The sequence below is a fragment of the Phalacrocorax aristotelis genome, chromosome 6 (genome assembly GCF_949628215.1).
Source record: "Phalacrocorax aristotelis chromosome 6, bGulAri2.1, whole genome shotgun sequence".
Classification (NCBI taxonomy): Eukaryota; Metazoa; Chordata; class Aves; order Suliformes; family Phalacrocoracidae; genus Phalacrocorax; species Phalacrocorax aristotelis.
In genome coordinates this window covers 34244581-34266937 of record NC_134281.1, presented here as the reverse complement: position 1 = coordinate 34266937, position 22357 = coordinate 34244581, and the positions used below count along the sequence as shown (strand labels likewise).

The 22357-nt window shown below is 37.7% G+C and overlaps 1 protein-coding gene and 1 long non-coding RNA gene across 8 annotated transcripts in view; one reads left to right on the top strand and one right to left on the bottom strand.

Moving 5' to 3' along the window:
• LOC142058960 (uncharacterized) overlaps positions 1-17516 on the top strand; it is a 29120-nt gene extending 11604 nt beyond the window's left edge. For 2 of the 3 annotated variants that reach the window (XR_012661160.1, XR_012661162.1), the window contains exon 3: positions 11767-17516. This is a non-coding gene — a long non-coding RNA (uncharacterized LOC142058960). Of the gene's footprint in view, positions 1-11389; positions 11467-11766 lie in introns of those variants that run through there. The other variant, XR_012661161.1, reaches the window with a different exon arrangement.
• DNM3 (dynamin 3) overlaps positions 1-22357 on the bottom strand; it is a 180786-nt gene that overhangs the window by 101499 nt on the left and 56930 nt on the right. For all 5 annotated transcript variants that reach the window (XM_075097092.1, XM_075097090.1, XM_075097091.1 and 2 more), the window contains exon 14: positions 21867-21980. In XM_075097092.1, the coding sequence (XP_074953193.1) occupies positions 21867-21980 (114 nt within the window). The remainder of the gene's footprint in view (positions 1-21866; positions 21981-22357) is intronic.

The window sequence follows — 22357 nt, the reverse complement described above, 5'->3', positions numbered from 1 at the left end:
TACTATTCATCTAGCAGTTTGTTTCCCTCTCTTCTACTAGCAGAAAATATAATACAGGAAAAGATTTAAATTAAAAACAGATCTGTGTAGTGAATTGCATATGGTTTCCATTTTCCTTCATGCAATGTTTCATAGACAGTCAGAGAAGAAATCCCTCCCACAAATACGGATCTGAAGCCCACTTTCAGAATCTTGTCAGCACAGGAGTTAAGAGACAGCTCTCTGTGTATGAAAATGCTGCAATACGTCTGTGCTCTATCTCGTTAGGGTAAATCATTCCTAAAAAGTACCATTGGATCTGGCTAATAGATCAGTACGTGTAAAATATGCCCACTCAAATGATGCTGGCTGTGTCTGTGTGAACCTGCCATAGAGTTTTCTGTTTTCAGGCATACTAAGTTTGGTCCATGCCACACAGCTTGTTGCATTTTATGCCTGTTCACAACATACAGAGTTTTCCAGTGCTAACAACTTTATACCTAGTCAACATACTCTGTGCTATACTCAACCCAGCCAATAAATACTACTTCTGCCAAAAAGCCTCCATAACTATTATATTCCATCAGTTTCCCTAGCTGATTTAAACAATTACTTCCGAGGCCTTTCTGACTTTGTTTACATAAAACACATCTTTGCCTCCTATTCCTTACAGCCTATAGTATTTTCTTTTTTTTTCATGCATTCTCAGCAGTTCCTGGTGACATACAAACACCAAAACAAGCATGCCACGTTTCTATCAGACACCAAGCGAGGTTTATAAAGAAGCAAGCTCCTTCTTTCCCTAGACACTCTCAGGGGATTTATGTGTCAATGGAAGAGGATGATGAGCTGCTGTTTGTCAGATGAATTTGTTGTTTCCATGAGTTAACAATTGTTTGGATTTCCTCCCCTTTAGAGATCAGCTTTAAGCTGGGCATGAGTGGGATGCAAAAACATAATGGAAGAAAACTTGGAGAACCTTCCCTTTTTCCTTTTCAAGGTAAAAGTCTAAGTAGGAGGGGATGTGCATGGAGAAAATGTTCTCAAGAAGTATTACTTGGTTAGCACATCAGAATGACACAACACTGACCCCCATAAAGACATAAAACTTATGTTTTGCATAGTTGCAAGGTGGAAGCAAAGACCAAGTTTAGCAAAACTTGGGAAAATCATATATGGCAATATCTTGTCTTTGAGACAAGATGTGCAAGCATGGGATGAACACATCTTCTTGCCTGACAGACATAGCCTGTGCTTTAAAAAGTGCTCAGCGCCTGAGTATTTATACGTCTGTTCAGGAAAATCGAGAGCACAATGGTTACCCGTTATGCAGGTCTTTTTCTAATGGACACCTGTGGACTGAGAAGTCTTTGACATCTTAAAAAAAGAAACAGAAGTTTTGCTAATTCTGTCTCCTAATATTTCCATGTAAAAAAAATTGAAAAATGTTACCTAGTGAAAGAAGTCGGTAAAAAGCTAGAAAAATATTAAATGTACAAATATATGATAGGAGTAATTAGAGGGTTTTTTTGTATGTATTAACATGGCAAACTATGTGTACAGCACCATGTGCTTTAAAATCTAGTAACAGACCTTACATCCCCACAAAAGTCTATAGCACAGTTCAACCTGGCAGTTCAGATCTTAGCACCGAGTGCTGACCCAGAGTCCAGGCCACGTCAGGTTGCTGAAAAAGCTGCAAGTATTCAAGGCTTGGGACAACACCTTCTAATCCCAGAGTCTTCACATTAAATTCACTTCCAAACAAAGCTAAACCTGCATGAACAAACCTTTCCATCAGTTATTCCCTTCCGCTCTCCCATACTTTTTTTCCCCAATCATCTTAAGCTTTTAACTTCCCAAACTTTGAATTTGCTTTCAGAGAATTCTCAGATACCTGACAACTCTTTTCAACTTAAGTCTACTGTCAAATAATTTTTGTCCAGTCATATCCACCTTCCAGAAAAAAAAAACCAACCAGCAACAAAACACAGCCACAAAAAAAACCCAAACAAACAAAAAAACAAACCAAACCAAACGTATAAGTCTACCTATGGAGGGAAGCTGCGGGATAACCCAGGGCCTCTCCCTAGTGTTTCTCAGCCAGTTATGGTCTACGAGGCGCACAGTCTGAACGCCTGCTTCCTCTGTGCACAAGTACACAACACAGTTGTTTGATACTCTGGCTTTGCTAAGGTCACTGAAAATTGGTTTTTGGAACAGAATGCAAAAAGCTACACTTGCACAACATGCTTTGGTTGCAGCCTGGATGATGAGTGCTGTCAGACTCAATGGTGTTTTCCGATTTCCTCTTTGTAACCATCTGACACATGGATAAAACACATAATAGGTCACAAAAAGCTGAAATTATTGAACTCGTGGGATATACAAGTTATACAGAAGACTAACAGATCCAGTAACAATTAAAAGTCGTGTTGAACTATTCCAGAACAGAGCATAGAGGAAAAAAACCTACTGGAAAATAATGTTGTACTAGAAGTGTGGGTTTTTTATATACTGACACCAGTTATGTCAGCTTTTTCAGCAGTAAAATGCTCAGCTCAATCAGGTTTGTGAAACCTGCTGCAGTGATTTTCAGAAGTGTGCTTAGATATCCGTAATGTCTCAGGCATCTATACTAATTTTCCTGGATGTCTCTTGAATTAACCCACTTAACTGGTTTTTCAGGTCTCATTCTACGTGCATTCCATTTGTGAATAATATTGTAAGCAACATTAATGCCCATAAAATGGTGCTGCTGCTTCTGCATTTTCTACATTCCCTGCAAGGCAATGTTTTGGTTCAGTATTCAGCCAAAAATGCTATTGCTAGGCTTCAGGAAAAGACACATTGAATAAATACACCTTGTATCTGGAATAGAAGATGATTCCCTAATGGACCTTCTATCAAAAGCAGAGCTGCCTACTTCCTCCCTAAACTTTAGGCAATCTTCAGAATATACTAAGATTCACATATCAGATGCAAGTCTGCAAAGCAACAAACCACACCACTGCAGATATGTGAGATGTAAGCTATGATATGGGCAAGTTGATCTTAATGTCTTATATTAGCACCCGGGTGTGTGTGTGGGGATTTTGTTATTGTTTTGTTCTTTTTTTTTTTTTCTAAATCAAGATCATACCATTAAGATGTTAATTACCATACATTAAAAGACTTAGATTTAGCTGTCTTCGGATGAAGTACTCAACTGGACAGCAGGGGGAGTAATTCTATAGCGCCAAGGAAAGGCGGTTCCATTAGCAAAAGGGAGGCCTGGAATGAAGCTGTGAATACTGCCATGAAAAAAAACAGATCAACAGGCACTGGAGGTTACTGTCAATGAGAGATGACAGTACATAGATCAGCATAGCAAGAATGGGAAAGGAGAGAGGAGGGTCATGAAAGATCCAGCAGAAAAAAGGTATTGAAAAAGGGATTTCAAAACAGGAACACTATTCCTTTTTGGGTTCTGTACTGCAAAGGTTAGGTTATTGCTATGTTTCAGACAATAATGGGGAGGGGGAAGAACTTTTTGACCTCTGAAGAATGTGAGTCAAGAGGCATCAGTTGAGGTGCTTGTCATGAGTACACCACACAACGGACAGTTTTAAAACATCCTCTGCGATTAAGAAGGTCCACAAAGAAAGGGACCTAAACCAACTATCCGTTAAAAAGCTCTTCATAGTCTTTATCACATGGTTCCATCTCTCAAACTATCTCAGTAACTTGTTTAGTTTCTCTGGAACTTACATAAACATTTGAAAAAGCTTAGTAATTCAAGAAAAGGAAATTCTACCATGAACATAACAGGCCTCAACAGAGGGTGTTTTACTAAACTACTAGTTGGTAGATGCAGTGAATTTAGACAGTCGGGTGTTGTCAAACACAGAAATATCCACCTGACCAACACAACGGCTCACAGGTCTCTAGAACACATCTCATCTCAACTGCTAAGAGGACATTAGTGAAGCCACCATAAACACACGTTTTCTTGTACTGCATGTAAAGCAACAGCTAAGATAAAGCACTAAAACTTTATTTGTAAAGTAATCAGGTGAAGTAAACAACAGACAAAGCCTGTTAGCACCTCGGCTTTATCAGGATTTTAAACTGAAAAATCATACCTTGGTTAACTGACTAGCAACAACCAACACACACTGCCACAAAAGCAGGAAACAACCTCTTTTTTGGCTATGGAACCTCAATTGACAAGTAAAAATTTCTTGTTCTTTTTGATTGGAAAATACAGGGGAGTAATAATGAGCCATTTTGAAACCTCTCTTCCTGAAAGACACTTATAAAAAGTGCAACTATAAATATCAGGGATAGTCCAGGGAAAAATGATGATATTCTGTTGATTTATTAACTCTTCTATTTCACACATTTTCAAGAAACAACCTCCCTAAAAAATTAAACATGGAAGTTATGCCTGGGAGCATCAGATTCACCAGTTCATGTGAAAGTTTTGCAGAAGTCAGATGTCACAGGACACCTCAAAATCTTTAAGCAACCAGAATACTTTTAAGTTGGCCCTTAATTCTAATTTAAATGTTTATGCCTACTCACTCAAGTCAGAGAGTAACAGTAGGTGATCAAATCTTCAGAATCTACAGAAAAACCAGACAAAATATTATTCACATGACTACTCTTTGGATATCACTTATTAACCTTTGGAAATGTGATTTAGAACTCAGTCATAAAAGAGAATGAATGGTTCTGTTACACGGGCACACTCAATACGTTTCATGGAGCTGGAGCAACACTGAAGCTCTTTGACAGTCATCTCTTCTTAGAGCATACATCTCTACACAGCACAAATGACCAATTTCTATATTCAGCCTCAGGAAAGCAACTCTCAATTTCACATTCAAGAGCCTGGCTCATTATTGTTAAGTCGTTATCAAAAGCAAGTCAACCTAAGAAAAAATTATATTATGAACAGAAGTTTTGGCAAGACAAAGACGACACTTCATGTAGCAGTTAATATAAAGAGAGGATAATAGTTCTGCCAAATACAATAAATACTAGAAGAAATGGCTTTCAGTTTTAAAGGCCCTGAGCAATATTGCTGGTGTTCATTTTAAGATCTGCTTCTACAACACAATTCCCTTGAGATTATTCTTAAATGTGAAAAGGATGGATGTTTTTGTTTTGGGATCATTCACAATGTTGGCATTGCAAACCACAGACTTGAACTGAGGTGAGAGTTAACATCACTTTGCCACTAATTTCTTTCAACTGCATCCTTCTCTTTCTTGCTCTGCCTTCCCCCCACTAAAAAAAAAAAATCTCCAGGCATTACTATTGAAAATATACTCAAGTAATAAATCATGTATTTGCTCTCACGTGACTGGTATTCATTAGAGTCAAAGATCTCCAAGATCTTCCCCCAGAGTGTATTACGTTACTGAAACATAGAAATAGCTGCAACGCAAAATTTTGCCGGGGGGGGAGAAAAAGAAAAAAACCACCACACACCAAAAAAAACCCAACACAACCAACAACAAACAAACCACAAAAGTAACAACAAACTGTCTCTCAGTTGGGCAGAAGAAAAAATGTTCACAAAAATACATTTGAAGGGTAAATCAAACCCCAAATTCTAATTAGACAAAACCAGCAGTTTAAACCCAACAAGACACAGGATTTTTAACTAGAAACTTCTATAAAGTATGCACTTTTTTTGGTCACCGGGCAGTTCTATTTTCAGACTGTTCTTCTAGAAAAGATTGAAAAAAAGAAATAAAAACCACTGCAAGTTTATCCATTATACATCTTTGCTTTGGTTAAGCAATAAACAACATGCCCCTACACTCACTCAAATACTTTGTCCTTTTTATCGTCCAGTTATTTTGCTTTACTGAATACTACAATCACTTTGTAGCAGAAGTGACATCTTCTGTGAGAGGAGCAATGACCTCCCAGTGATGTGGTAACCTGACTGAATCATTTGAGTCTGAGTGGGAAAAAGAACACTTGATTCAGCTGCGCATCTGGGTTTTATTAAGGGTCCAAAAGCTTAACACTAATGTGCTTCAGGGCTAAAACAAAGTCTGAGGAGATCACAGCAGTCAAGAAAGAAGACAGTGTTAATCCAGGGCATATAGTGCTCTTCACCACCACTCTGAAAAGTAACTTAGCTCAGCTAATTTTGCATCTCCACTAATTGTGTGTTGTGTATGAGTAAGCAATGACTAAGGAAATGTCAAAGCTATTCCATATCCGGTTCTTTTCCTGAAGAAAAACATGACAGGCAGAGAGAATACCTCCCATTAGGCCACAACAATTCAACAAGGCAGCTATTTCTTTTAGCAGCAATGAAATAACCTACATGCAATCTAAACATTGCCAGTCATTATAGTCACTTGTTACCACTGTGCCGAGCATGCATAGTTCCCCCAAAACAATGTACTATCCAAAAATCAGTTCAGATGTTCAAATACATTGCATGAATACATACACAAAGTTTAAGCTGGAAAATACAGTGAGCAAAGTCACCTGCACATGAAAATTCCTGCTCCATGGTACTCTGGTTATTTTCCAACTTTTCCAATTATGTATTGCTAAACTTTTATTGCCTTTCTAGCCAGTGGTCAAAACACTGAACAATACAGAATGGTATACAGAATGGTACAGACTGCTAATGAGGTACGAAAAAGTGGCATTGGTACTGAACCTCCTGTTCAGTCCTCACATACTCGAGGGCGGATATCAACATTGGGTAACTGTAGGTATCCACCTCAGAGATGAGTTTTCCCCTGCTCACTGAAGATATAGGAAGCATGGGCTCCTAAACGTAATTGTTATGAATTTCCACTGTTAGTTGCCCAAAGTAGTACTGACCCCTTCCAGCTCCGCTTTCTCCCCATTCATGTCTCTCCTGCAAACTCTTAAAAAGTGTGAGGCAAAGCACATATGCAGAGCTGAAAAGTGGAATTGGGAAGAGAAAGGCTGCTGAGTAGGTGGAAGAGTAAATATTCTAAAGCATCCAAGTTTATGTCTGGTGAGGAGGGAAAGCAGGCCAGAAGGAGCAAGTAAAAAATAGGTAGGCGATGGGAAGAGGACTAGGAACAGAGAACACGGTGTTTAGAGGCTATAGTTTTCACCTGTCCATTATGTTTTACTCACAGGAACTACACAACAGAGTGCCATGAGGCTGGAACATCATCCAGTACATACAGAGCTGGAGTAAAATAGTTTACAAAAGAGCAAATCACTATGTGCAATACCAAGGCCAGACGGCTTCGAAAACCGAGCAGCACTTAACAGACGTGGCTCTTACCAGTCATATAGCCTTCATACAGAGGTCCCTACTAAAGGGGGTCTTCAGTCAATGTTGATAAACTGCCGTCAGCCTCAATTATTTCAGACAACAAGTCTTGTTACGATCAATAGATAAGGATCATGGTACAAGCTCAAGGTGAAAATGAGCAACACGCTTTGTAATGTGTTCTCATAATAATGAGCACAGCTACTTAGAATTCCAGATCATTCCTACATGCATTGGCCAGAAGTATTAAAATTGCTAAGGGGCAAACTTTTTTTTTTTTAATTAAAATGAAGAAAAAAAAAAATCAGTGGGTCAGCTTGCAGAAGAACACCAAGAAAAAACACAGGAATGCACGACTGCATGAGACCTTGCCCAGCCAGTGATATTAACAGAAAGATGACAAACTCTGTAGAGGCATATATCTGATATTCTTGCCTCACACGTTGATGCTTGTCTACCATTACCTCTTCTCTCCCCACATTTTTCTTACCTTCTTGCATGCATACCCCAAGCATCCTGGATAAAAGTGAACATAATTTCACAGTGTAACTCGAGGCATTTTATGGCAATTATGACTACTCCTTTGCATTTGTTCACCACCATTGGCATTTAATTCCCCACTCATTTTGTTCACTCAGCTACAAAATCAAACCCTGGAGGTAGCTTTGTGTGGTTTTTCGCTATGATGAGAATGACAGCCTATCCGTATTCTTCCCTGTGTCCTGTGCCTACCTGCTTCTAATCCTCTTAAATCATGATTTAGCTTGAGTGCTGAAAAGGGTTAACCTTTACTGCTGGATGTGCAAAAAACCCTAGAACAAATCATAGCAGACAACTTTCTGTTGCAAAATTTCAATAACTGTGTTCAATTGTCTGCTATTATTTCAACTCATTTATCAGCTGCAGACGTCCTGCTTACTGTTCTCTAGTTCCCCAGATCGTATCTAGAGCTTTTGAAAAATGGAGATACAAAATTTACAATTCTCCAGACGCTTTCTACAATAACTTTTTTAATGTAAAAACACACATTAGCAGCAATTCAGCCACTTCACTAGTGTAAATGCAACCTAGAATGTTTTATAAACAACTAGAAGCATACAGGTCCCGTGCTAGCTACATACACACTTCATAACTGTTTCAAAGATGCCCATCCCGTTCAGTATGAAGAGTGGCCTGGCACTACACTGCGGTCTGCCAGGAAAAGAAAACAATCAAGCAGAAATATAGCTATTTTCTTTTTCATGGTAGCCCTCCAAATAAGTGTTAATGAAGATGTTGGACTTTCCAAAATCCTTAGTCTCCTCCAAGTTAAAAATCAAAGAATATTTTAGGCTTGTGGAAAATAATCATTGGGCTGAGTTCATAGGTGTGACAGAAATGTAAGCGTGATGATAAACTCATGAAAAATTAAAGTTTATCACCACCTTTAGAAGACACTTTGTATAAGCTCTGGGTAGCAATTTATTATTGATATTGATCCTCTAAGTTAAGATTACTGCAACCTGCAGTCAAAAAAGCAGCCTGCCATTTAAGAAACTACAGATAAATGAGAGCCTCGGAAGCGGATCAGAAGCAGTTTTAAATCCCACAGTATAGCTGGGGAGCTATTTTGTGGAAGATTTAAAATACTTCAAGTATAGTGTGAACTTTTTGGGAGTATTCCTCTCCAAACAGAGTTCAAATGGAAAAGGAGGGATTGGGTCTAAATATCCAACACAGATGCATGTAACTAGCTGAGCAGCCCTTAGGAAGGAAAGAAAATGTGCATATTAAGTCTGAATAGCTTTGCACTATATTAGAGGTTCACCCTGACAAGGCTTTAGCATCTTTCTGGGCACCCAGAAAAACCCAAAACCCTGTTCTCGTACTCCATTCTTCTGGAGCTCTGCTTTTGCCAGGAAACAAAACTTAGCGGGAACAAATTTCCAGGCCGCAATGTGGTGAGCTGTTCTGGTTCTATTTAACCATCTCAGGAAAAATTCGCAGACTAACGCTGCTACACTCAGCAGCAAGATTCAAAACTTCACTTCCCTCAGCCCTTAAGGCTGCTTGGCTCATTAACGCGTTGCCTCCTGTTTTATTCAGCCTACCTCCCCGTCGGCTGGTATGGAAGGAAGATCCCTGGAACAATCTTTTCTTGACAATGTAATTTCTTGCTCTTGGTGGCTCATGCAGCAATTAATCTCTGATGGTTCCTCACTGGGGAAAATCTGACCTGCAATACTGAGGGTCCCACTCATAAAAATCTCTCACTACTCAATATTTCCAAAATCATATTCTTCTTCCACAAGGTAAGTGCCAAGTAGGAATATAATAAAAAAGCCAGCTCCTACACATGCAGTGAAATGCAGACTAGGGGCCCTCCTGTTTCATCCATGATGTGCTACTTTCTCTGTTACAACAGCTGTATCTCTGAAAGCTTTCGCCCACCAACTCACTTTCTGTTAGACACTGATGTGGTGCTGTCACTTCTAAGAAAGCCAAGTCTGCACATTAAACCTCTTTCTACAGCTTCTTCAAACCTCTGCCTTCACTAACTAACAGAAAAAGAACTACAGCAGTGCTGGACATGGACTAGCCCACTGTGAATCCAAACAGTAGAATCAGATGCGCAATCTCAAACAGACACACAGTGCTTGGCCTGCCACCACCACAAAGCAGCCTGAAGGTCACTTTTCCTTTTCATTGGCCTGAGATTCTGATTCCAATTTCCCTGGTGTTCAAGTTTATTGTATTTTTTTTCCCTGAAGTTAGAGTTCTGCAACCTGCCCTGTGCATGCCTCTAGGAGCTATGGCTCCATAGGAATCTGCCATCACCTAGGAAGAACCCAAACCACGCAGAAGTTATTTAGGACACCAGAGCTCACAGCACATTTAAATTTACATACATTGCTGTCCAGGAAGTTGGTGGAGATCTACCTTTCAGAATACACTCTCAATACTGGCATTTGCCTCAGACTTCTGGGCAGAAAAAGAGCTACTGGCAACAATTCCATACAGTGCATATACAGACCTACACACAATCACCTCCAGGTTTGACTTCAGAAGAACTAACTTGATATATTAGCTGGTTTTTTTAGACCATGGGCTAAGGCAGATTAAACAAAAAAAAAAAAAACCAAACCCAAAAACCCACCAAACACCCAAGTACAACACTTAGATTCAACAGCATGACTAACAAAGAGAGGTTTACAGGAGAACAAGGATGGTTGCCTGTGGGAAGAATATCTTAAAATCTACGGTAAAGTCATACTTGGCAAAATTCAATAGATCTGGTAAACATCAAAGATAAAATTTAGCTGGATATTCCACCAAGCACCATTAAAAGAAAAATGGGACCAGCAGGGTTACCACTGAAAAACAATGCCAGGCCTAATAGCACTGATCTACCAGAAGCAATTTATTATGACACCAGAAATAGCTATTTTCACAGTGGATGCTTGAAATGAAAACTTTAAAGCTTCTTTAAGTCTTGAGCTATAGCAAAGTATTCAACCAGCCAGCCAAAATAGCTGAAGGGAAATAGGAAGGCCACATGTGGAACTAATTACTCATGTAGAGGCTATGACAAAGAACATTTCTCCAGACTTTTCATGGGGGCTTCACTTTCAGGAAGTAACTCTAATTACTGTTCAAGTCTCGGCAGCCTGCATGCCGCTGACAGTTCCAAGAAAAAATGAACCTATTTGCCCTTTTCTTGGTCTGAAATGCCAAAATAGAAAAGCACAACTAGAGTCATTAAAAAGAAACAAAATAAGCACTGGCTTATTGCATTAGCTTCCCGAGCAGAATTCTTTTTATAAATTCAGTTTTTCAGCCTTCACAAAACAGCAAATTTTGCATCTATATTAACTCGCTCTCCGTTGGCTGCAGTGAAACTGTACATCTTGACTTTTTACAGCTTTTCCATACTGGGGCCCACTTCCTGCCCAGTTGAAGAAAAAAATCTGGCCTGAAGATGAAATGACTGCTTAACATTACACTAAAACATCTGGTACCATTTTATACACAGACCCATGTCTGAGAGCAGGCAATTCTAGCGGTCTCACCAGCGGCACAGTGCATACCCAAACCTCCCCAGGGTGACATCATCCCATATATGGACTCTCAGGCCCAGCCCTCCCCCTTTTCCTGGTCCTAAATTCATTGCCAGATCCCCAGTCTGCTGCAAATGTGCCACGTCAAGACTGGAAATCACAGCACTTCAGTGTGTTTCAGTGAGTGCTGCAGAGTGTGAGGGAGAGCCGAGCACAACCCGTGATGCAGGAAGGCAGTTTTTCCCTGAGACTAAAAGAGGATTTAAAATAAATAAATAGACACGTCCGGAGATCCTGCTCCGTCGCCCCAGTGTTCAGACTACCTGTTCAGGACAATGCTGTTGTACAGTAGTCTGCACATTGGTTAGACTGGGCAAGGGAAAGCAGCGGCATGGACTATTGGGGACGCAAGTTGCTATTGCCAAGGAGAAGACACTTATTGCTCCTTTCAGATCTCATATACAGTATTTTTCTTCACAGGTTTTGCACACTAGGGAATAAGAAACGCTAAGGGACACTGTGAAAAAGGAGGACTTCAGAATAAAGCGGGGAAGACATTCTGGTAAGGCCTACTTTGGAAGAACACCTGGCCTATGACCTGGCGAACCTAGGTGACTCCCCTCCCCCCTTCCTCCAGTCATCACTGCAAGAAAGATGGAGCTCTGATGGTTTACTAAAACCTATGCAAGAAATGAGAGAGGTATATTGCCTAGAGGTATACTACCTAGAGAAGTGTACAAGAGTAGAGTTAAAGTCGGTCATTTCTTTTTTCTTTTTTTTTGTTTTTAATTTAAAATAAAGCTTTTTTCCCCCCACAAACTAAAAAGGTAAATTTAATATTTATTTACTTGTAGCAATCAGTATAATATTTAAGGAGTATATAATTTTTTTTTAATGCAGAAAAGACTTGCTAGAAGTATGTATTTTGAATAGCTCCTGTTGTGAACTATTATCTGAAGATCAATTTTAAAGAAATTAATTTCTCTTAAAGTAATAAAATAATAGAAAAGAATGCATGAATATTATTTTAAATTATTGTAAAATATAATATATCACCTTTGGTAGAACTGTACTTAGATTTTATATGCAGCTGAAACTTCTTTGCAAGTGACCTATATATGCTCATGAAAACTGGGAGGGAAACCATAGGATATCTATGACTACTCCATGCCAGGCTTCTGCCATGTAGAATACAAAATCTTTGATTGTCAGGAAAAATTACCTCTGAGAGTTGAGGATGTGATGGAAAAAAAACCAATAAATAAATAAAGCAGAACAAACAGCTTTCCATCCCGATACTTGGCTGGCCATTGCCTGTAAGTGTTCAGCATCGATTGATTGATGCCACTCTCAAGTATACTTTGAATCGTTGATATTTCTTCTAACATTCAAAATAAGTTACTTTGTCCTGAATCCCACTGATAAAAATGGAATTTGTAAACGAATGCAGAAGTTTGCTTTGGTGAATTTCCAGCTGTCCTGGTAGGGGAAAAACAACCCTCAGGCTGAATGAAATCCCCACGGACAAAATAATACAAAAAGTCTGGGCTGCAATTTGATACCAGCTGAACTCCAGAGTCAGCTCCCCTAAAGTTAACACTAGTAACAAACTACTGCAACTGGAAAAAAAATCCCATCTATATGGTGTTCATTATTGCCAGGAAGGCTTTGAATAGCTATACTATAAAAACAATTAGCATAAATATGCAGCCATTAGTATTATAACCAGCCACTTTTGCAGAATGCACATTATGTTTTAGTCAGCCATGATACTATATGATTTAAATATGTTTATTATTATTATTACCTTTTTCATTGCTCCTTCAATAATCAGTTGAAGTCCTACTGGGGACAGATGGTCGCATAGCATTAGCGTGACTGTGCCTATACCTGCTCTCTTAAAGCCTACAAAGCAAGAAGGATCAGTGTCATTTCCCTTAGCCTCCCATCAAAGCTTACATATTTTGACTAAAATAATTCTTTTTTAATGTATATATACATTTGTAGGTTATCCACCGTCTCTTCCTTTATTTCACGGAAGATTATCTTTAGGACTAAATTAGTGGGGTTTAATCCATTCTTGTATGAGTAGACAGAATATTTAGTCTTGTTCTACTTTAAAGTGGAGTTGCAACACACAGTTAAATGTAGTTATTAATAGAAAATCTGAAAAGACAGGAAGAAATTAAAGGAATGGATCCAGATTCAAAGTCGCATTAACGTTTCTCAGTCTCTCTTTAAGTATGGTTACTGTTTTAGGCATAGCAAGTCTGAAAAGTTTTATGACTTAGATTTTGTTTAAGCAGTAGGAAAATGTTTTCAAATCTTGTTAAGAAACTTTTGCTAAGTTATTTTTCAAGGGAAACACGATCATTTGCAAATATTTTTTCTGTCTAGTGCTTATTTGCATAGCTACTTTAATTTTATTTTTTTTTAATTCTGATCCAGAAATTAAGAAAGGAAGTGGTGTTATTCAGTCAATAATGGACTCTCATTGAAAATACTGTTGAACATAGCCTGTGCTAGGTTTTGCTAAATAAGCAAGGACAATGAAAACATATGGAACTAGTGTTTCTCTTATCTCTAGTCCACTGTTTGCGTTAATCTTTATTTTAAATGACCTTTCTGGATTTAGGAAGTGATTCCCCTCCCATACACCCATGACTCTTCAAAGTTACATTTTTAGACTGTAAGACTGAGATCTAGGAGGCCCCCTTGGCATGGGGCTTGGAAAGGAGGGGGGGGGGAAGGGGGGGATGCAGTGTGCAAAGTAACAGATAGGGAAAGAAAGCCTGTATTGTTAGGAATGAATAAGGAAGTATATCTACTTCGGCTCAGTAATCAAAACATTTTCAAGTGAATTAAGTGATTCTGTGATTCTTAAAACAGTACTGTATTAGTTGAAACAAGTTCTAGTCGATCATAATCATACAGAAAAGATTTCCGTAGTTATAAAACAAGAGTTTGTAAACATGCACGGCAAACAATATAACTGTATAGAAATATTTCAAGAGAAAAAAAAGAAACAAAAAACCCCCAAAAAATCAAACATCTTTTTTTCAATGACTAAAAAAAATTAACAGGATCTTATGCATACTAAATCATGGGGAGAGTTCTGTAAAACCAGGACGATCTCAATGCTTAAGCCTGTAGTATAAACTAAATGATACAGTTCATATTATCATAGAATGCACAAAAACAGGAAAAGCAAATTAAAGCGAATATGAACATTTAAATAGGAGGTGTGTTTCAAAATAATGGCTTGCTTTCATCTTTAAGGAGCATAATTTTTTTTTTAGTGCACTCAACAAAATTAAATAGCGAAGAAGAAAAAAATATTTCAAACCTTGTATATATATTCCTTTAATGTTAAAAAAAGTAAAAAAGCAAAGAAGGGTGGGGGAAAGTCACTTAACTTTACAGAAATAAATATAGAACAAATAAGCATCCAAATGTGAAAAAACCTAGTTCCTTTTAAAAAAACATGTCACTTGACATTTTTCTGCCTTGTCATTAAGTTGCACGTTATCTTCTCTGTTATCGTTACCAGTGGTATTTAACACATCTGTACTTTCAGACGACTAAAAGACGCTGTTACCCTCTCTACGCTCCTTCCCCCATTCCTGTACTATCACCGTGCGTCCACAGACATTTCTGCAGACCACCCAAGTATCATTGCTATATGGAAAATATTATCACAATAGCAAAATATTTGCATAAGAACTCCAAATTTATAAATAGAATGTTAAATTATTATAATATTTTAATCAAAATCTGTTAAGCAGATTGGAAAATAAAAACCCCTAAATCTTAGTGTGGTTTTTTTTTTTTTCCCAAAAAATAAAGTTTAATCAATCTTAAGCATAACTTCATTTTTACTTGCAAAAGGCTTTTCTTCCTGAACCGTACTTTATTTTTTAAAAAAAAAAAACAAAACACAACACATCCTAATTGAAATAATATTAAGGGTCAAGTTTAAACCTACAAAAAGACAGGAAATGCCACAGTTAAGAATGAAACTTTCCTGAATAATGCTACTGTACTTCAGTACTGCATTTTACTCTGCATTACAAAACAGTATCTAAAAATAACAACCTGCCCTTTAAATAAAAAGTCCTAATCACAGTTGAAGATAATAAAATTCTCAATTTTCTAGGTATTAATATTTGAAGTCAGGTCCTTAATATAGGGTTCTGTAAATATAATATTGGTAATCATGAGGGTTGTTTTTTTTTTAATTTTTTAAATCTTTTTTTTTTGTGGTGCGTTGTTTTTTTTTTTTGTTATGGGTATTCTAAAATATTCTCGAACCCTTTACTGACTCAATGAATCAACCAGATAGAGCACCCAAAAATGCTGAGTCCTTTTAGCAAATGAACTACAATTTCAAGGAATATCAGTTTTGAAATAAGAATCACGTGGAGATATCTATCCAGTCATTAGTAGTACCCAGCGAATTAATTGAAGGCAAAAGAAATTTGCCTCAGTTCAAGATGTAAAGCTCTTTGCTTATTTTTTGATGAATTTTCCTTGTGTACAGTTATTAGAAAGACTGAATAATCTTTCCACTTACAACTTTTGCTCCCAGCATAACTTCCCTGATTGTTATAGAAAAACTATTAATTAAAATGTATACTTTTGTTCCTCCTATCCTTTTATACTATAGGTCGCCAATGAATTTTACTGTACAGTTCTTTGCTATTTCAAGAAGGATCCATAACACAGAAACTGAGACCTAATTTTCTCCCAGTCTGAAGAACTTTGATTTCTTTAACAACTAAATGCAGGCATTAAATTTGATGAAATCTATAAAACAAACAGTGTTTTATATTTGTTTTAAAAGTACTTCTAACTTGCCACTTTTGTTTTTCTTTAATATAGTCAAGCGGGTAGGAAGACATGCCAACTTTAAAGCATACACTTAAAAATATACTTAGAGCTACAAAAATTTAAGGAAGTGTATTATAAAGTCAAAGTAAGAATATTTAATGTCTTGGAATTAATTTTTCACATCTGATTTAGCTAGTCACGTTTTGTGCTTGATTTGGGTTTTTTTTAAGACAACTTATTCCAACTTGTTAGGTTCAAGGAAAATTTTATTCATATAATCGATAAACTTAATTTGTATACTTCAACTTGCATACTAGCTAAAATACAGCTTTTTCCTTATGGCAAAATAATGATCAGAGCTAGAACACCTGAATAATTACATATTAATTTATTATTAGTCTAATTTAAAACCTCAGCACTATCCCCACTTTTAGCCTTTTGGTAAATTCATTCCTTTTATAATCAGTTTTCAGGCTGGAACTTAAGTGTTTTGCTGCTATTCTGTATGAGATAGGTTTGAGAAGGGTTTGAAAGCACAAGTTTGTTGCTTACCTATGGAGGCACTAGCGAGCAAGAGTGATTTAAGAACACTGTTATAAAACAGAATCATTTAATCTGTATAGAAGAGTAATACAGCTATATTTTCCCCCTTTTAAGCTTACAATGTGCTTTATACCGTTTGAAACAAAGCCCCAGTGATGTTGCAGATGTCACTGCTAAATTGGATTACAGTCACTGTATTTTATATACAGGGAAGTTTAGCAAAGCAGCACATCTTGTGATGTGAAATGATGCTATTTGCATGCTTTTGATCTGTAGCATAGTCTATGTTTAACTGAAAAACTCACTGAAGCTCTACAAAGTTATTTTGTTTTCTTACAAAGTACAGATTGAGATAAAGCTTATTTAAATAATACACAAAGCAAAATACTAAGAAATATCATTTTAAGTGTACAGCTTTAACATATTACCAAAATAGATATAAAATGCAACCAGTTTTCTTGCCAGCACATTCCCTTTAACTGGGTTAATGTGCATGTGGTTGCCTCCATTTATACAGAAAGATTTTTATTTTTAACATGCAAGATCGTTGTACTTATCTGCTCCTAGAAAATATGTACTGTATAAACATATCCTTTATCTTGAACTTCAGTATTACTGTGCCTCCAAGGAGAGTAAAAACATCTGGTTAAATTACTATGTGTGACTACAATATGCAGGCAAAATCCTGTATGAATTGCATATAAAATAAACCATGGCTTCAATCCTTTTTGTTTTTCCAAATGTTTGGTGTGACCAGTCTGTTAAAATCACATCTCTGATATATGTCAGCACAATGACAACTAATGTACTGAAACACTTCTTTTCCGAATAAAATCAAATTATGTTCTTGTTCTACAGCTCCCAATGTTTTAAAGTTCAAGTCTGTTATGTGTGTTCCCCCCCTACCAAAACCCCCAAACCGGAACGGTACAAACTGTTGCACACCAGCGGTGATGGCTCCAAGGGACTGGCTGGACGGAGTTGTCATGTGTCTGCCTGTCTACACTTGCTGTGCAGAACATCCTCTCACCTGTACAGCAGGCACAGACAGGCAGTCGCATGACAACCCAGCCTGAGGGACAGCCGCCAGTGGGAAACCGCTCTGACACACCAGAGCATCTTCACCAACAGCTCCAGCCAAGAGTCACTCTGGATCTCAGACGGCCGGTCAGTAACCAAGCCGCGTACTGCAACCCACCTAGAGTCAAACCAACACTGCCTATAAAATACAATAAAACCCACTGCTGAAATTTTTACTGTGCTTCCTATAGTACTCTTTTCCTAGTTGTTCTTATTAACTCACTAACAATAAGTTTTATTTACGCGCAGCTTTGCAGCACCATTGTATGTTTCGTCCTCCTGTTTACTTCTCAGGCATACCTCAAGCAACTTGCATTATTAGATTATTGTCAGTATAAAAATCACTAACATTCCTACTAGCCACAGAAGCCGGGAGCAACTTATTGCGTGGCACATTAATTCTGTAAACACACACAATGTCAGACCTTAGAGCAACTTCTCCCCTTTCCACTCTCTCACCTCCTCACTTATTTTCATATCTCCCAAGTAACACTGAATTTTACAATTGGGAATAAATTGTGAAATTATAATACAAACTGCATCTATCACTGGATGTTAACAATACTCTACTTCCCTACTGAAACAGAATGGAAATCTTTTATTTGGAAATAAGACTAAAGGGGATTTTTCCAGTAAATGTAAAATTCACATTTTCAGAAGTTCTTATCCTAGAGCCCAGCTTGGCATCCTTTGCACACCAATAATGCCAGCAAAAGCTCTGGCTGTTTTGGAAAGAAGAATGAAATCACATTCTCTGACCATGTCCTGTAAAAATGCTACACATGGCATCCTTTTGCTTACAGTAAAGAGCTTTTAGATTTACAAGCTAGGATGGTGTTCCACATTCCCAAAGCCCATTTTATCCTAATGTAGAAGTGGCTAATTCACAGCTTCATCTTTGCAGGTTGACTCTCAAGTGAACCCTAGCACAAAAGCTTACAGCTTTTTTGCTACTTAACAAAACAGTAACAAGTGAGAGCTAAGATGTTCAGTTGTAATCTTTTGTGTGCATGTAGGTATGTCTTATAATAATTTAGCTAGTATTACATGGAATACTCTATGAAAGAAATCTGTATTTGTGAGGTCAGTGAATGTGGTAATATTGCACTTATTTACAACAGCCTCAAAGTGGTACACAATATTTTCCTTGCTTCCATTTAAGCAAGTAGGAAGGCACAACATCATGGTACTGGTCACACAGCAAAGTTACGAACACAAGCAACTGTATGCAGGATCAGAAACTAACCCAGATCAGTATTCACATAGCTAACACTATAACTGATTTAACCACACTGTTCAAACATCAACGTGATATTTCCATAATTACAAGCCTAAAAAGCATTCTTAGGCACCAAGTTGTATCTCGTCAGGAATAAAATCTTGTTGTATGTTTGAGCAGCAACAAAACCATGTCAAAAAACCAATTGTTTCTTTTGTAATACTGATATCATACAAGTTTTGAAGTCTTTTGCCAGAGTAACTTGCTTCAAAATGCATTCCACTGTGGATCCTTCACTTACAAAAGCTGCAGCTTACAAATAAAGAAAATAATTTACATCCTTCTAATGGCACTAGCAAGCAACCACTTGCATTCAGAGAGTGATTTTCGTCTCAGAGTAAATTCCAGACTAGAAAACGGGCTCAGCTTACACTAGAGGGGGTACACAGCCCTAGAGGTCCTAGCAAACACTGGAGCTTTGTAAAGTACACTGTCAGCTCCCTGGTACATAAGCTGCTACAACATTCCTTACTCAGGGGCAGAGGCACAGGGGGAACAAACTCAGCACTGTGGCAAGAGAACAAAGGTGAGGCCTGACTTTCTGCATCTTCCCCAGCTGCGATGGCGAGGCTCTTGCTACTGTGCAAGGACTGCAGAATTGACCAGCCTGAGTGGGAGGCACAGGGGATATGAACTCCCTGCGACCTCACAGCGTGCACAGCCGTACTGAGCCCAGGCACAGTCCAGACACATAAACATGGGTATCACTTCACACATCACTGAAGACTACATATCTTACCAGGGTGGAAATAAAACAGCATGCAGCCATTTCAATAATCATCTGAGAACAGAACGTGACAACTATCAAACCAAGCTGAAAGTAAGGAGAACATTTTAAGGAGACTAAATGTAATTACAAAAATTGGAATTCAGCCAGGAGATCAAATATTTGCTTTATATTCAGAAGCCAGTAGTTCTGTTTCTGAAACAAGTCACTCATCTTTTGACTAACCTAATGGTCAAACTGTGGCTTTGACCTCCGTCAGGAAGTATCTAAAACAGACCTTACTAATTTTCTTTTAAGTTCTACTGAGAAAGGCCCAGTTAAAAAGAAAAAAAAATCCAACATAACTCTTTCCCAGGACAGAAAAATCAAATTATACAGCACATCTGTACTTAAGGAGGGATGTCTTCCACCAGCAAAGCATGGAATAGTACTATGCAATTATCTTCTCTTACCACTCTAAGAAATTCCTGAGTGATCTCCCATATTGGTCTGAATGAACTACTGGTATTTTCATGACTCTCAAAACACAATGTCTCTTCATTGCCAAACAGTTATGTAAAAAAAATCATATGGAAATCAGACAGTGGCCATTTCCCTCCATGCACTATTCTGAGATTCCCAGGTGAGTCTCCCTATAAGACTATCAAACCAAACTATTTTTAAAACTTAAAAAAAGAGCAAGGAACAGCCTTCAAGATTAACCTAATTTGTCCCTCAATCTTAAGGTCTATCCCAAAATGGCTACTGACTCAGGAAAACACCACTACTGACCAGCACAGTTGCCATCATCAGCGGTATTACTGAAGTAACCACCTATGATAAGTATCACATTCTGGATTTGAAGGACTCAGCAAAGCTCTGGCTTACGTACACGCGTTGCAGGACCTCTCCCCAGTGGTTTGGAAGATCCACTTCAGTAAAACACTAAGTTAGTTTAAACAGAATATTAATTGCTTTCAGAGTCCCCATCAAGCAACTCCCTGTTTTGTTGGGGTAAGCCCATGTTTTGATTATTAAAATAAAATTGAAAGATTGAAAGATGTTTTAGAGCTCATTTAAAACTCTCTTTCCTGTGCCTTTTCCATCCAATGAGCTGGTTCACCCTAAAGATCACTCAATTTTTGCTGAAAACACCTAACTTCAAAAAAGTCCTATTATTTTCTGATTTTTTTTAACGTAGCCCAGTTTTTCTGCAAAAACCAACCCAAACCTTAAAAAAAAACCCAAGGGCTTTACTGTAAGGCTGATAGCGCACATAATAAACCCATTTTAACCTTCAAAATTTAACAAGACAACTGGTGGCATTTTGGATGGAATGTATCACATTACCAACATTGTTGAAAACATAATTAAACAGAACAGACAAGCTGCCTAACAACATATTTACTAAAGTGAGCAACCTGGATGTCCTGTTTATCATAGAAATGCTCTTTTTCCAGTTCTCATATTACTGACCTCAGATTTACTGATCAGCAGTGACAGTTCTTACCAAGGTGCATTTTTTTGTCAAATTTGAAAATCCATACCAACCAGCTACAGGTTGAAGGCAGTGGTGATGAAGGCAGCCACTGGACAAAGAAACCTTCTTTACCTTTTTAATTACTTGAAAACTTGCAAAATCTACAGCTACAGAACTCTGCAGACAGGTTTTTCATCCTCTCAGAATATGAGGCCAGAGTAGAATTGTTACCATTAAATCAATTGCTGTAGTTACTTTTAGAAGTAATTTTACCTAGACAATTTATGATCAAGTTACAGTAGATGTGTAAGACCAGTCCAAGCAGGCATAGGACAATAACTAGAACATTCCAAAAGGGGCTTTTATTTTTTTTAAAGACCAATGTGTGGAAACCACAGAAAGAGAGAAAAAAATAAAACAAAACAAAAAAAAAACCACCCCACACAACACCCTGTATTTATGTTATCAACATTCCAATGAAGCCTTATAAGGTTAGCATTCTCCTTGAATCAAAAGAGAAAGTCTAAAGAACACAGGTAAAAACCTTAAAACATTCTTTCAGTTCAAGTCAGTACAAGCTAATTTAATACTTTAAGCTGGTATCAGCAGACTGAATAAATACTGTTTTTTTCCTCAGTAGAAAAAGGTTCTTCATTCCTTACCTCATCATCTTTATACCAGGACAAGCTTTCTGCAGTTAGAACGAACCAGTATTCCTTGGATCCGCCTTTCATGATGCCAATATTGTTGATGGTCAGCCAGCCTTTCCGGATGACCTGTGCAGAGGTGCAGTCAGGCACAAGTTTAGTTCATTACTCACTTGACATAACTCTGCTGCTGCATTCATTTTTTTAAATAAAGACTTGCTGAATAAAAAAAAGAACAGGTGCATTTTTTTAGTCTCTGGCAAATTCAACAGTTTTTTTCAGGTTCCTATCATTCAAGAAAAAACTAAAAAAGTGAATATAGTGTTTTCAGTCAAAAGGCTGGAGAAAAAGAGAAGCCTAAGTATTATCATGTTGTACTTCCAGCAAGTATGCGTGCATTAAGGATCATGTAAACTTGAAGATATTATTTGTTGTATAATAGCACATTGTAAAAGTCCATATAACTTTATATATGGCTAATCTGTTCTAGTCTAATTGTTATGGTC